Source organism: Microcaecilia unicolor, chromosome 9, assembly GCF_901765095.1.
Source record: "Microcaecilia unicolor chromosome 9, aMicUni1.1, whole genome shotgun sequence".
NCBI classification, from domain to species: domain Eukaryota; kingdom Metazoa; phylum Chordata; class Amphibia; order Gymnophiona; family Siphonopidae; genus Microcaecilia; species Microcaecilia unicolor.
Window position 1 is genome coordinate 18,334,520 of NC_044039.1, and position 13,229 is coordinate 18,347,748.

The 13,229-nt window shown below is 43.0% G+C and overlaps 1 protein-coding gene across 1 annotated transcript in view; it reads right to left on the bottom strand.

Moving 5' to 3' along the window:
• Positions 1–863: 863 nt before the first annotated feature.
• Positions 864–13,229, bottom strand: part of C9H12orf50 (chromosome 9 C12orf50 homolog) — a 79,885-nt gene continuing 67,519 nt past the window's right edge. The window contains exon 15 of the mRNA XM_030214856.1: positions 864–943. Coding sequence (XP_030070716.1) covers positions 864–943 — 80 coding nt within the window. The remainder of the gene's footprint in view (positions 944–13,229) is intronic.

Below are 13,229 nucleotides of genomic sequence, written 5' to 3' on the forward strand. Positions count from 1 at the left end.
GACAAACAAAGCAGATCAATCAGTGATATGGTTCAAAACTTTATTTTCAAAGATTCGCCCGACACAGACTGTGTTTCGCCTACAAGGGCTGCGTCAGGGGCTAATAGTCCAAGCAGGACATGAGATTGCTTTTTGCAGCAATTAATGCCCAATTCAGTGTCCTCACCTTGATTGAGGAAAGCACCCTGCTGGTTTTTTACATTTCAATCTCATGTCCTGATTGGACTATTAGCCCCTGACGCAGCCCTTGTGGGCGAAACACAGTCTGTGTCGGGCGAATCTTTGAAAATAAAGTTTTGAACCATATCACTGATTGATCTGCTTTGTTTGTCTTCACGTTGGATTTTGCGGATCGCTTGCCATCTTGTTTCTTAGGACTTAATTTCATTTTTGACGCACGTCCAATACGCACGTCAGGAAGTATTTTTATTTGAATGCACGTTGACCGTTACTGCCCGGTTAATGTGCGAGACCTTACCGCTAAGTCAATGGCTGGCGGTAAGGTCTTAGACCCAAAACGGACACGTGCCAATTTTCATTTTGCCGCATGTCCATTTCCCCCCCCCCCCCCCCCCCCCAAAAAAAAGGCATTTTTTACAGGTGCGCTGAAAAATAATCCTGCCCGCAGAGAAAACACGCACCTACACTACCGCAGGCCATTTTTCAGTGCACCTTAGTAAAAGCACCCTTAAGCGAGGTAAAATTGAAAACAGTAAATTAAAACCTAATGCTAGAACTAAAATGGAACAGTATCAAAAAATATTATAAAAGCACTATAACAACAATTGCATATCTGAATGCATTCTGTTTAATTTAATGTGATTCATTCCCTCCTTTGGCACAGTTCACACATCTTTTTAAACCTAGCGCATCTTGGCCGTGAAGACTTTGATCAGCGCTTCTCCTGCTATTGCGGCTTCACTCTCCATGTTGATGAAGGACGCTTGAAAAATAACAATAGACAGAGAATTCTTTGCAGGGAGCTCAAGTGTATCAGTTTCTTAGCTGATGTTACCTTAACATACTGGTCCAGGGAATGACAGTCCTAAATCTGCTTCAGCACTTGAGCTCTTGCACATGCAGACAGAGTAATTATCAGCACAGAGGGTTGTTTTTGTTTTCCTTTATTTTTCTAGAACATTCCCTGCAGCTTGTTCTTTCTGAAGCACAGGAAGTTATAATTGTGTTTATTCACCAGCTGACAAGTGAAGATGGTAAAAAATCATCTCTTTTGTTCAAATTCAGCACATTATTTTTGAAACAAATACAATTAAAACACCTTTTAATTATCTTTTAATATGTAAATCTGAGTTACTCCTTTCTTTTATCTTCTATTTTTTTTCTTGAAGCTTTTCTGATCATTAATGCCATCCGACCAGTCTAACTGTTCCTTTAAAATATTTGCATCCCTTGTTTAAAATATTTACAGTCTACACATCTGTAGCAATCCTAGGTGGCTTAAAATAGAAAAAACATTAGAGATAGTAAGTTACATAAAATGAGACGGTACAAAAAAACAAACAAATCAGACTGACATCCCATTTAAACGAAATCCACCCTGTAAAGCAAAACATAAAAACAAATATAAACAAATCAACCTAACATTCTATAAAAGCAGACATAAATCAAAATCCACACGATAAACAAACACATCAAAAAGCTTTCCCAAAGGTCCAAGTTTTAACCAGTTTTCTAAAACACAATAATTGCTTTCAAATTTTCTCAACTGGAAGAATATTCCAAAGATCTGGACCAGTGACAGACATCATCCTTCTCCCAGAAGTAGAAGTGTAGCAAACAAAAATCTGGCAGCCGGTGTTTAAAAATACACTAACCATAGCGGGCTGAGTATTGATCCATTCATGGGTAAGTGGGGACAATTAACTAGCAAAGCCACAAATGCTGTTTATTAATTTTGTAGGCAAAAATTTAACACTGGGGGGGACAAAGGAAAATTACCCCCTTAATCCCTAACTGAAATAAACGCTTTTATGAAACCAATGTCTGGCTCAGAAATGGCTTAAATGCCAATGGGGAATTTTTTTTTAATATACATGCATTCCCATTACAATAAGGAGGAGTGGCCTAGTGGTTAGGGTGGTGGACTTTGGTCCTGGGGAACTGAGCAACTGAGTTTGATTCCCACTTCAGGCACAGGCAGCTCCTTGTGACTCTGGGCAAGTCACTTAACCCTCCATTGCCCCATGTAAGCCGCATTGAGCCTGCCATGAGTGGGAAAGCGCAGGGTACAAATGTAACAAAAATAAAATAGATACTATTGGAGATTCTACATGGAATGTTGCTACTATTGGAGATTCTACATGGAATGTTGCCATTCCACTAGCAACATTCCATGTAGAAGCCTGCGCGGCCACATTGGTGATCTGCAAGGGCCGACTTCTACATGGAAAGTTGGAATAGCAACATTCCATGTAGAATCTCAAATAGTAGCAACAGTGGAGGAGTGGCCTAGTGGTTAGGGTGGTGGACTTTGGTGCTGGGGAACTGAGCAACTGAGTTGATTCCCACTCCAGGCACAGGCAGCTCCTTGTGACTCTGGGCAAGTCACTTAAACCCTCCATTGCCCCATGTAAGCCACATTGAGCCTGCCATGAGTGGGAAAGCGCGGGGTACAAATGTAACAAAAAAAAAAAAAGTATTTCTGGAAATCACTAAAAACCCATCTGTTCAACCAAGCCCATGCTAATGACCCAAACTAATTCTATGAATCCTACTACCCATCACATATCCAGGAGACAACGACATTGACCTTAGCTATCTTTCCAACCAAAATTTCCATTTGCTTATCCTGTACCCATCCCCCTCCTGCCTCTTCTACCCTTGCTCACCCCTCTCCTACTCCTTCACCCCACTCCCTCTTTACCTACCTTTCACTTTTGTTATTCTGTTATATTTAACTTTTATTTTCTCATCAATATCCTGTAATCCCTATTACTATGTAAGCCGCATTGAACCTGCTTTGAGTGGGAAAGCGCGGGGTACAAATGTAATAATAATAATAATAACGTATAAAATTTTTTGGCTCCACCCAAAGCACGCCTTCCTTGAAATCTCTGCATCTCAACCATCTCCAGGTGTAAACAGCGGCTTTCTGAAGTTGCCATTTAGTTGTGTAGCCAATATACACACGTAAATGCTGCTATTTACAAATGTAGATCATTCTAAAATCACATACAGACACACATAAGGAATGACACGGGCTGCACATACTACAGCAGGACATGTTTATCCACTCCTATTCTAGCTAAGATAACATTTAAGCACCTTGCTGACCTTATTTGCAACTTTCATTGAATTAGTACCTTACACCCATGTTTACTAAGCGGCGCTATGGGCGCCTTAGCATTTTTAACGTGCACAAATGGTTTACACAGGTTAAACGCTAATGCGCCCATAGAAATGTATAGGCGTGTTAGCGTTTAACACTCCTTAAATTTACAGGCACGTTAAAAACACTAATGTACGCTATTCTATAAATGGTACTCCGAGTTATGCACCGTTTACAAAATAGTGCGTACCTCTGGGATCTGCACCTAACTTTTAGGTGTGATCATTTATGCCAATTACGCCAATTACAAATTAAAAGCTGGTGTAAATACTACTACTATTACTACTACTATTAATCATTTCTATAGTGCTACTAGACATACGCAACGCTTTATACTGGACATAAAGAGACAGTCCCTGCTCAACAGAGCTTACAATCTAATCAGGACAAACAGGACAAATAAGGAATAAGGACAAAGAGTAGCAAGATTCTGTGTAGAATCCCAAAGAGTAGCAAGATTCCGGAATCCCAAAGAATAGCAAGATTCCAGAATCCCAAAGACTACTACTACCTATCATTTCTATAGTGCTACTAGACATACGCAGTGCTATACACTGGACATGAAGAGACAGTCCCTGCTCGATAGAGTTTACAATCTAATCAGGACAGACAAACAGGACAAAGAAGGGATAAGGGAATTACTAAGGTGAGAATGATAAAACATACAAGGGTTACTGCCAGGTTAGTGCGGGAGCCCCTGTCACCACCTCAATGGATAGCGGTAACGACTCCCTGTCGCATGGTCATGTGATAAGAGTTCTCTTACCGCATGGCTATCAGGCTTATTTTCGAAAGTGATCACCGGCCATTTCCCGACATAAATCGGGAGATGGCCGGTGATCTCTCAAAAGCGGCAAAATCGGAATAATCGAAAGTGGCTTTTTTGACAGCATCGCCGCTTTCCCGTCGCCTCGCTGGCGAAAGTTCAAGGGGGTGTGTCGGCAGTGTAGTGAAGGCGGGACATGGGCGGGCATGGACGTGGCTACCAGATGGCCAGCTTCCACGGATAATGGAAAAACAAAAGCGGTGTTAATCAGTATTTCGCCAGGTTTACTTGGTCCTTTTATTTTCACGACCAAGCCTCAAAAAGGTGCCCCAACTCACCAGATGACCACCAGAGGGAATGGGGGATGACCTCCCCATACTCCCCCAGTGGTTACCAACCCCCTCCCACACTAAAAAAATAAAAATAAAAACCTTTTTTTACCAGCCTGTATGCCTGCCTCAAATGTCATACCCAGCTCCCTGACAGCAGTATGCAAGTCCCTGGAGCAGTTTTTAATGGGTGCAGTGCACTTCAGGCAGGCAGATCCAGGTCCATCCCCCCCCCCCCCCCCCCCACCTGTGGTTGTAAATGTTAAGCCCTCCAAACCCCCCAAAACCCACTGTACCCACATGTAGGTGCCCCCTTTCACCCATAAGGGCTATGGTAATGGTGTAGAGTTGTGGGTAGTGGGTTTGGGGGGGATTTGGGGGGCTCAGCACCCAAGGTAAGGGAGCTATACACCTGGGAGCTTTTTTTGTATTCTAAAAAAATTTTTTGAAGTGCCCCCTAGGGTGCCCGGTTGGTGTCCTGGCATGTCAGTGGGACCAGTGCACTACAAATGCTGGCTCCTCCCACAACCAAATGCCTTGGATTTCGCCAGGTTTGAGATGGCTGGCATTTTTTTACATTATGGCCGAAAAATGCGAACTCTGACATTTGGTCGGGCTAAACCATATTATCGGAAAAAAAGATGGCCGGTGACGTTCGATTATGCCCCTCCACGTGTGCCTGGGGACTTTATTTACCCGCTACGGTAAAAAGGGCCCTGGCGCATGGGCCCGCTTTCCCGCAGCTTGGTAAAAGGATCCCTTAGTGCACAATACATGCAGGAGAGAGTTCGGATGTCAAATGCAACGCTTCCTGTACAAAGGAACACCACTGCCATATATAGATGCAGCTGGTAGGATTTACGCAGTGGCGTACCAAGGGGGGGCGGTGGGGGCGGTCCGCCCCGGGTGCACGCCGCTGGGGGGTGCCGCGGCACGCGCCTGTGGGCTCCGACTTCGCTAACTTCGCTCGTTCGCTGCAGCTCCCTCTGCCCCGGAACAGGTTACTTCCTGTTCCGGGGCAGAGGGAGCTGCAGCGAACGAGCGAAGTTAGCAAAGTCGGAGCCCACTGGCGCGCGCCGCGGCACCCCCCTCCCCCAGTGGCGTGCACCCGGGGGGGGGTGTCATTTCGCCGGGGGGGGAAGTGTCATTTCGCAGGCGGGGGGGGGGGGGGGCGCGCTGCACCCGGGGGAGGGGCGCATCGGCGATCCGCCCCGGGTGCTATCCAGGCTGGGAACGCCACTGGATTTACGCCTTCCTGATCAATACTTTCACCTTTACTTTTAATATATTCAAATATACGTTTAACATCCATAGCTATCCCAGTACGTTTATGATATTGTATTGTAAAATTGGATTCTTACAACAAATTACTGATAATGTCGGATACAAATGTCACAGATAAATATATTTCTCGGTTTTCCTTTTTTTTTTGTTCCTTTCTGGTATTTTCTCTTTATGGTGCTCACTAATTGCTTCTCCTTTTATTATTCCACTTTCTAATGATCTCACTTTTAGCCACATTCCATCTGCTCTTTATTTGCAGATCTCCTCATCTGTCATACATCCGGCTTGTGTTTTGGGATTTTCTTTCCCTTCTTCTTCCCCCTTTCTCAATGGAACGTTTTCTGTAAATTGGGTTAAGATATTTCCTAAAGCTCATCATATCCTTGTTGCTAGGCAACCTAGTCACACATTTACTACAAGGGAAAGGCCTGGTCTCTCTAAGAAACCATGTCCACGGCTCGGGAGAGAGAGCCAGACTTTTCTGCTGTACCTCAGCTCCAATGACATGGCTTTCAAATCAATTACGGTATAACATAAGGTGGGTTAGATTATGCTTGCCCAGCAGGAGAACAATTTTTTTCTTTATTTCTACCAATATGAAATCATTCTGCCCACATCGGTAGACAGAAACACAATATAAACTGTCCAAGTTTGGCATTTTTTTTTTAAAAATGGCATTAGTGTCTGCTTTTTCTGTGGTTTTACTGTCCTCTACTGGGCATAAAATATAATAAACTGGCTAGTTGAAATACATTTTTATTTTGTTTGTTTTTTCTTTTCTTTCAAAATACATCTTATTTAACATTGAACATTATTAAGAATTAAGTTTTTGTCTTTTGTTTGTTTGTTTGTTTGTTTGTTTTTTTGGGGGGGGGGGTTGCCGGGTTCTTGAAGCCTGGATTGGCCACTGTCAGAGACAGGATGCTGGGCTTGATGGACCCTTGATCTTTTCCCAGTATGGCGGTGCTTATGTACTTACTACTACTACTACTATTTAGCATTTCTATAGTGCTACAAGGCAAATGCAGCGCTGCACAAACATAGAAGAAAGACAGTCCCTGCTCAAAGAGCTTACAATCTAATAGACAAAAAATAAAGTAAGCAAATCAAATCAATTAATGTGTACAGGAAGGAGGAGAGGAGGGTAGGTGGAGGCGAGTGGGGGTGCACTGCAGATACAAGCCTGTACTTATGTAACATCTAAGGCCCGATGCATCAAGAGAGAAGAAAAGCCTTAGCGGTCCTTTTACTAAGCAGTGCTGAAAAGCGGACTGCGCTTTCCCCATCGTAGGCCTTTCCCAAACACTAAGGCCACTTTTAGTACTGCTGGGAAATGGTTGTTTTTTTCTATTTCAGCAGTAACGGCTCTCCCTTGCAGCTAACGAGTCAGAGGGCGAGAGGTATGTACCTACGACATAGTTTCAAGGAACAGTATCTGCTTTTTAGTCAGAGGAGGATTGTACCTGCCACCAGAGCCTCCCACTGATTGTACCAGTCGCTCCTACAGCTTTCTTGAAACTTGTATCCCTTTCTGGAAAGTCGGGAGGTTAGAACGTTCTCTCAAAAACACCAGTCGGCTTACATATGAGGTCAGTCGGGGGGTTTTATTCTGTTGGTGGACTAAAGTAGGAGCATTGAGCATTCAGATACCACTCCTTAGTGCTAAATTCCTCAGGCTATTGCACACTTTTTGCTCTTATAAAATTTGTGCAGAACTGTGATTGTCTCACATTATACTCATCTGAAATAGTACTGTTCCCGGTCATCTTTGTCCAATAAAGCATTACATTTCAAGTCATCTCCATTAGGGACAACACGATTATTATATTGGCCCTAACTGCTTGTCTCATTTCGCAATGGTTATTTTTTACAAAAAATGGCAGCTAGGTTCCTTAACCCAACACTAGAATTCCATCAGCCAATAAAATACTTGATGCCAGCCTTCAATGCTGTGATGAAAACCTGAAGCTGAAAGGGTTGGTAGTTCTCTACTCCTGGACTCTCTACTCCTTTTCTGTCCTGTCAGGTGTACCAAACCCCAACCTTGGCTCATCTCCAGAATCCACTATGTTCCTGTGCCCACTCTGCTGAGCACCTTTAGCTAAAATCCTACTTCCATGTATGACCTCATACATTTCAAAGTCCTGCTGACCTCTTTCCAGGTCTTCTCTTGTACTTGCCAAATAAGACAACCATGTCCATTTGTCTCCAAACCTTGCCATCTCTTTGTCACACTGCATTCCCTCCTCAAAGTGACTTCACCTCCAACCTCCCTTCCCTTTCTGCTCAGATTATGGCCAAGTACTTCCATGATAAAGTTCACAAGGTCAATCTTGAGTAGAGTGATATGGTAGCCGTGTTAGTCTACTTTTAAAGGTAACAAATAGAAATAAAACAAAACATAGAAAAGAAAATAAGATGATACCTTTTTTGTTGGACTAACAATACATTTTTGATTAGCTTTCAAAGGTAACCCTTCTTCTTCAGATCAGAAATAAGCAAATGTTGATAAAGAACAGTATATATAAGTGAAATTCCAAAACATTCCAACGACAGTTTCACAGAAAGAGGGTGGGGCGGGTAAGTTGAGAAACGGGGAGCTGGGTGGATGAGAGACAGGGAAAGAAGCATGGTGATAAAGAGGGTGACAAAGCAGTAGAATTTTATGTTTTATAATGGGCTAGAAAATCCAGATCTTTGTTAAGTCTTGTCTGGTGGGTGTCAATCTTGAATTCTCCGCTAGGCCACCTCCATCTCCCCTTACCCTACTTTGTTCCTACAACCTTACTTAATGCCTGCCACCCTTTCTTCATTTTCTAAAATCATGGAAGAGGAAGCTACACATCTTCCCTCCTCTGACTACTTGTTCCTCTAATGCATTCTCATACATCTATTCCGCTCTATGTTCCTCACCGTCATCCCTTCTATCCATCATTTCTTAAGTCTATCACTTTCCACTGCAACTGTTCCTGATGCTTTCAAACATGCTGTGGTTAAACCACTCCTCTAAAAACCTTCACTGGACCCTACCTACCCTTCCAACTATTGTCCCATCTCCCTCCTCACTTTGGGCGTCTTTTACTAAGGCGCACTCATGTTTTTAGCGCATGTTAAAAACGTGATCGTGCCTTTGTTAAAGGGGGCCTTTGTTAGCCAAACTACTTGAATGTACTATTCACTGTCACTGCCTTCACTTTCTTTCTTCTCATTTGAACCATTACATGTAACATGAAAACATAATGGAAGATTTGAACCAGAAAGATTGTGAACCCATCAATAAGAATCGTGAAATATAGTGATTTTGTGCTCAAGAAAATCATACACTAAAACGTACCAAATCAACTTTAAAACGATGTATAACAATATAAACTGGTGTAATAAATAAATATGGAAAGGCAAATGTCCTGAAGTGGTTTAAGCAAGCAGATAAAAACAGGCTATTAAAATGATGTCAGTGCTAGATCATAAAAAATAAGATATTACCAAATTAATTGGCTAGAAGAAAATAAAGTACTTATCAACCCTTGCAGAATAAGCCATTAGTCAGTTTGACTTGGCAGCAAAAAAACGCTGATTGTCAACCTCAAACAGGAGTGACATACTGCTGATATCACTGTGAGACCCAAATGATAACAACTAATTAACTAAAAAAAGTAATTTGAATGTGCAATGCATACATTTAGGGGTCCTTTTACCGAGCTGTGGTAAAAGGGGGCCTGCGCTAGCGTCAGCGCATGGTTTTGACGTGCGCTGAGGCCCCCTTTTACCACAGCGGGTAAAAGGCTGTCTTTTTTGCTGGAAAAGAAATGGCCGTGCGGTAAGTGAACCACTTGCCGCATGGTCATTTTGGAGGGAGCACTTATCATCACCCATTGAGGTGGCGGTAAGGGCTCCCACGCTAACCTGACAGTAACCAGGCAATGCATGGTGCTGCCCAATTACCACCGGGTATAATGGAAGATGTAAAGGATTGATTTTCAACCCTGCTTTGATCAGTAATGAACTCTGAAATCTTCTGTCTTTGACCGAAAGTAACTTTCCTTGTAAATACAAAAACAAATTGGAAGATAAGAATTAATTTGGAATGCAAAGGGGAGGATGATTCTTGTTTTTGGAAGTTCAGCCTGGCCACCTGGCCTTGGAAAACATGTGACCATGTTCCCACAGTATGGCTTGTTTACCTAAACAGAGAAGCATTCTGTAATTTTCCTTAGCTCTGAACATGAGTTCTGAGCCTAATAAAATGGGGAGTTTCTTTCAGTGAAATCGGGAGCTCAACTGTGAGTAATGTAGGTACTGCACAAAGGACTTGTTCCTGGTCTAAAAAGCTCCTGGCTTTCGCTGTAATGGGCCCCCCCAGCTGATGATAAGAGCCTGGATGATGTAAGGACCAGTGATGATTGTATGTATAGTGTATTATTGCTTCTTTTCCTGCTCTAAGAACTCTTAGCATTGCTTAGATGTAGAGACCAGTGATGTAATGATTGTTTATATAGCTAATCATTGTGTGTATATAGCTAACCATTGTATATATCTTAATCATTGTAGATTTTAGCACCTCTAATAAAGGTTTCATTTATCTAATACGAATCCAAAAGAATCCACGGTAATTATTGAGTAGTCTGTGTCAGTGAGATAGGCTGTAAATGCATAGCAGTACACCTGGTAAGCAGCAGCGCTACAAAAATAGAAATATTTTTGAGTGTCAGAAATGGCGCACGCTGGGGGTGGGAACTACCACCGGGCTTCTGCGGTAGCCTGGCTGTAGTTCCGGATTGGTGCTTGGCAAGCCTATTACTGTTCGCCAACCGTTTAGTAAAAAGGCCCCTTACCTCTTGTTCTGAAGTGGCACACTACGCTTTTCAAGTGTATGTTGCGACCCTTCTGTCCAGCATAGACCAATTTTGGTTAATCCCATGCTGAACCTTTGTTCATTCTGTTTATTTTTTTGTTTTCTCTCCTGTTTCAATAGAAAATCTTGACACAGTTCAACTACACAACTCGGGCACTCGGCACATGCTCAGACATAGCCTCTTGCGTCACACCTTAACACATACACTGTTTTCGACAGAAATTGGAATTTATTTTGGTCGCAGCCAGGAGCATCTAACATTGTATTTCTAACTTAATACATAACATGTTCTATTGCTTGACATCATAAATGTTAACATTTCTCTTGCCTGGGTACACAGCTTCTATCAACCGTCGCTTTTATAGTCTCACAGGTTGTGCCGTCCAAGCACACTGTTTCCTCTCTGTGCTGTCTCTCATAGCACCCGTTGTCTTTCCGGTGTATCCCGTTGAAGGATGCACTTACCATCTTTCCCAATCTGATGATCTGGGCCTCCCAGCCGTCGAAGCCAGGAGACAAGCTGTGACTCAGCTACGATGCAGGCATATCTTTGCTTACATTTCAACTTTTCCAATCAACTCTTTTCCACATAACGATTTACTACTACTACAAATCATTTCTATAGCGCTACCAGTCGTACGCAGCGCTTCACAATACCACATACTTTTATCACTTTTATCCATTAATCTGCTGTGTACCCGTCGCTGTTACTGTATAACTGTTGTAGCCTGACGCCTAGCTGCGACAGATGCTGCCAGTTAACCGGGTGGATGGGTTGGGTCAGCGCTACTCCTCCCATGCTTGCTGGCTCAAAAAGGACTCTGTAAGTTTATCCTTGGATCCTTCTCATCCGTCGTCCCTCCCCCTCCTCCCTCCCCCTTTATTCTTTAACTCTTTCCTCCTCATTCCCCTGTAACTACTCCTTTGTCCCTACTCTCTTGACCCTCCCCCTTTTCCCCTCCCCCTCTTTTCCTTTCTTTGCTGGCCGTTTGTGTTCTGCATCCCCTTACTGGTTCTGCCTATATTTTTAACTGTCCCCCAAATTATATATATGATGTCTTAATTTCTGCATGCTAATTTGGCCACATGGCCAAATTGCATACACAACTTCATTAACAAGCCAATCAGCGCTGTTCATTGGTACTTAACAACCAATTAGCGGCCCTAATTGGCTTTAATTAGAATGTACGTACACAACTTTCCAGGCGTGTTCTACAACACAGTGCATGCAAATTCTAATGTGTGCAGTCGAAAAGAGGGCTTGGGATTGGAATGGGTGGGTTGTGGGTGTTTCAAAAATCTATGCGCACTATTATGGAATACACCCGATCTGAACATAACTTAGGCGCAGGTATTTAGACCTGGTTTTAGGTGACCTAAATGAGTGCACTTAAATTTTAGTCACAAGAACAGCAGGTGAGCATATACTATAAACTACACCGAACTTTAGCTGTAGTTTATAGAATCACGCTAACTGCGTGGTTTTTCAGCGCCAATTTTTAAGGCACCATTTATAGAATTTGACCCTGTATGAATAAGAGCTTTTGGTAAGGTTCTTTTTCAAGTATCTACATTTATTCATTAGTAGTACATCTTTTTTGAACACATTTCTTAGATTTACACGTTAGTTTTTTTACGGCTTCACACTTTGCCGTTTGATTATGACCAGTTTCAATTTGATTATATTTTTTCACAACTTCACACAGTTGTACCACCTAGTTTTTTTTTCAGAAACACTTATTTCTCATAATTTCTTAAATCTTTCACAATCTTCACAGTTCATTTTTCAAGTCTATCACATTTTCTTTAATATTCTCTGTATCAGCCAGCTTCTACCTTCAATCCAATATAATATATGCTATTATTTGTAATTACATTTTTGTAACTTCTAGTCTTAGTCTTTCCATGTACATTTTAGTTTTGATCTTTGCATTTATTGGCTCTACTTATTGACAATTGAAGGAATAAAAGATAACAGCTTGATCATAATAACTATGGTCATTTTTGTATATCATTGCAATGTACGTAATATCTATATATTTTATAATTTACTAACTTTTGAGCCCATAAAAATGGGCTATTATAGGAAGGGGGGGTTGAAAGGCCCGCCCCCGCCGCCGAGTTCGCCGCTGCTCCTCCCCCTCCGCGCCCCCCCCCCCCCCCACACACCGAGCCATCACCACCCACCTTCCACCCGGCCAGGCCCTCGCTCCCCTATTGAAACAGCGAGGGTCCGGGAACTCAGCACTGAGCTCTGCTGAGCTGCCGACGTCGGCCTTCGTTCTTCTTCTCTGCCTGTCCCGCCCTTGTGTGATGTAACATCGTCAAGGGCGGGACAGAGGCAGAGAAGAAGAAGGAAGGGCGATGTCGGCAGCTCAGCAGAGCTCAGTGCTGTGTTCCCGAACCCTCGTTGTTTCAATAGTGGAGTAAGGGCCTGACCGGGTAGAAGGTGGGTGGCGGCGGCAACTCGGGTGGGGGGAGCGTTAGACGGCGGTGTCCCTCCCTCAGAAATGCGCAGTACAGACCCTCTGTGTTCCACCTCCCGTCATCACGTATTGACGCGGGGCGGGGCAGAGGTCTCTACTGCGCATTTGCGAGTGAGTACGGTCACTCGCCGTTTATATGTTTGATGTTTTATAATTTAAGCTT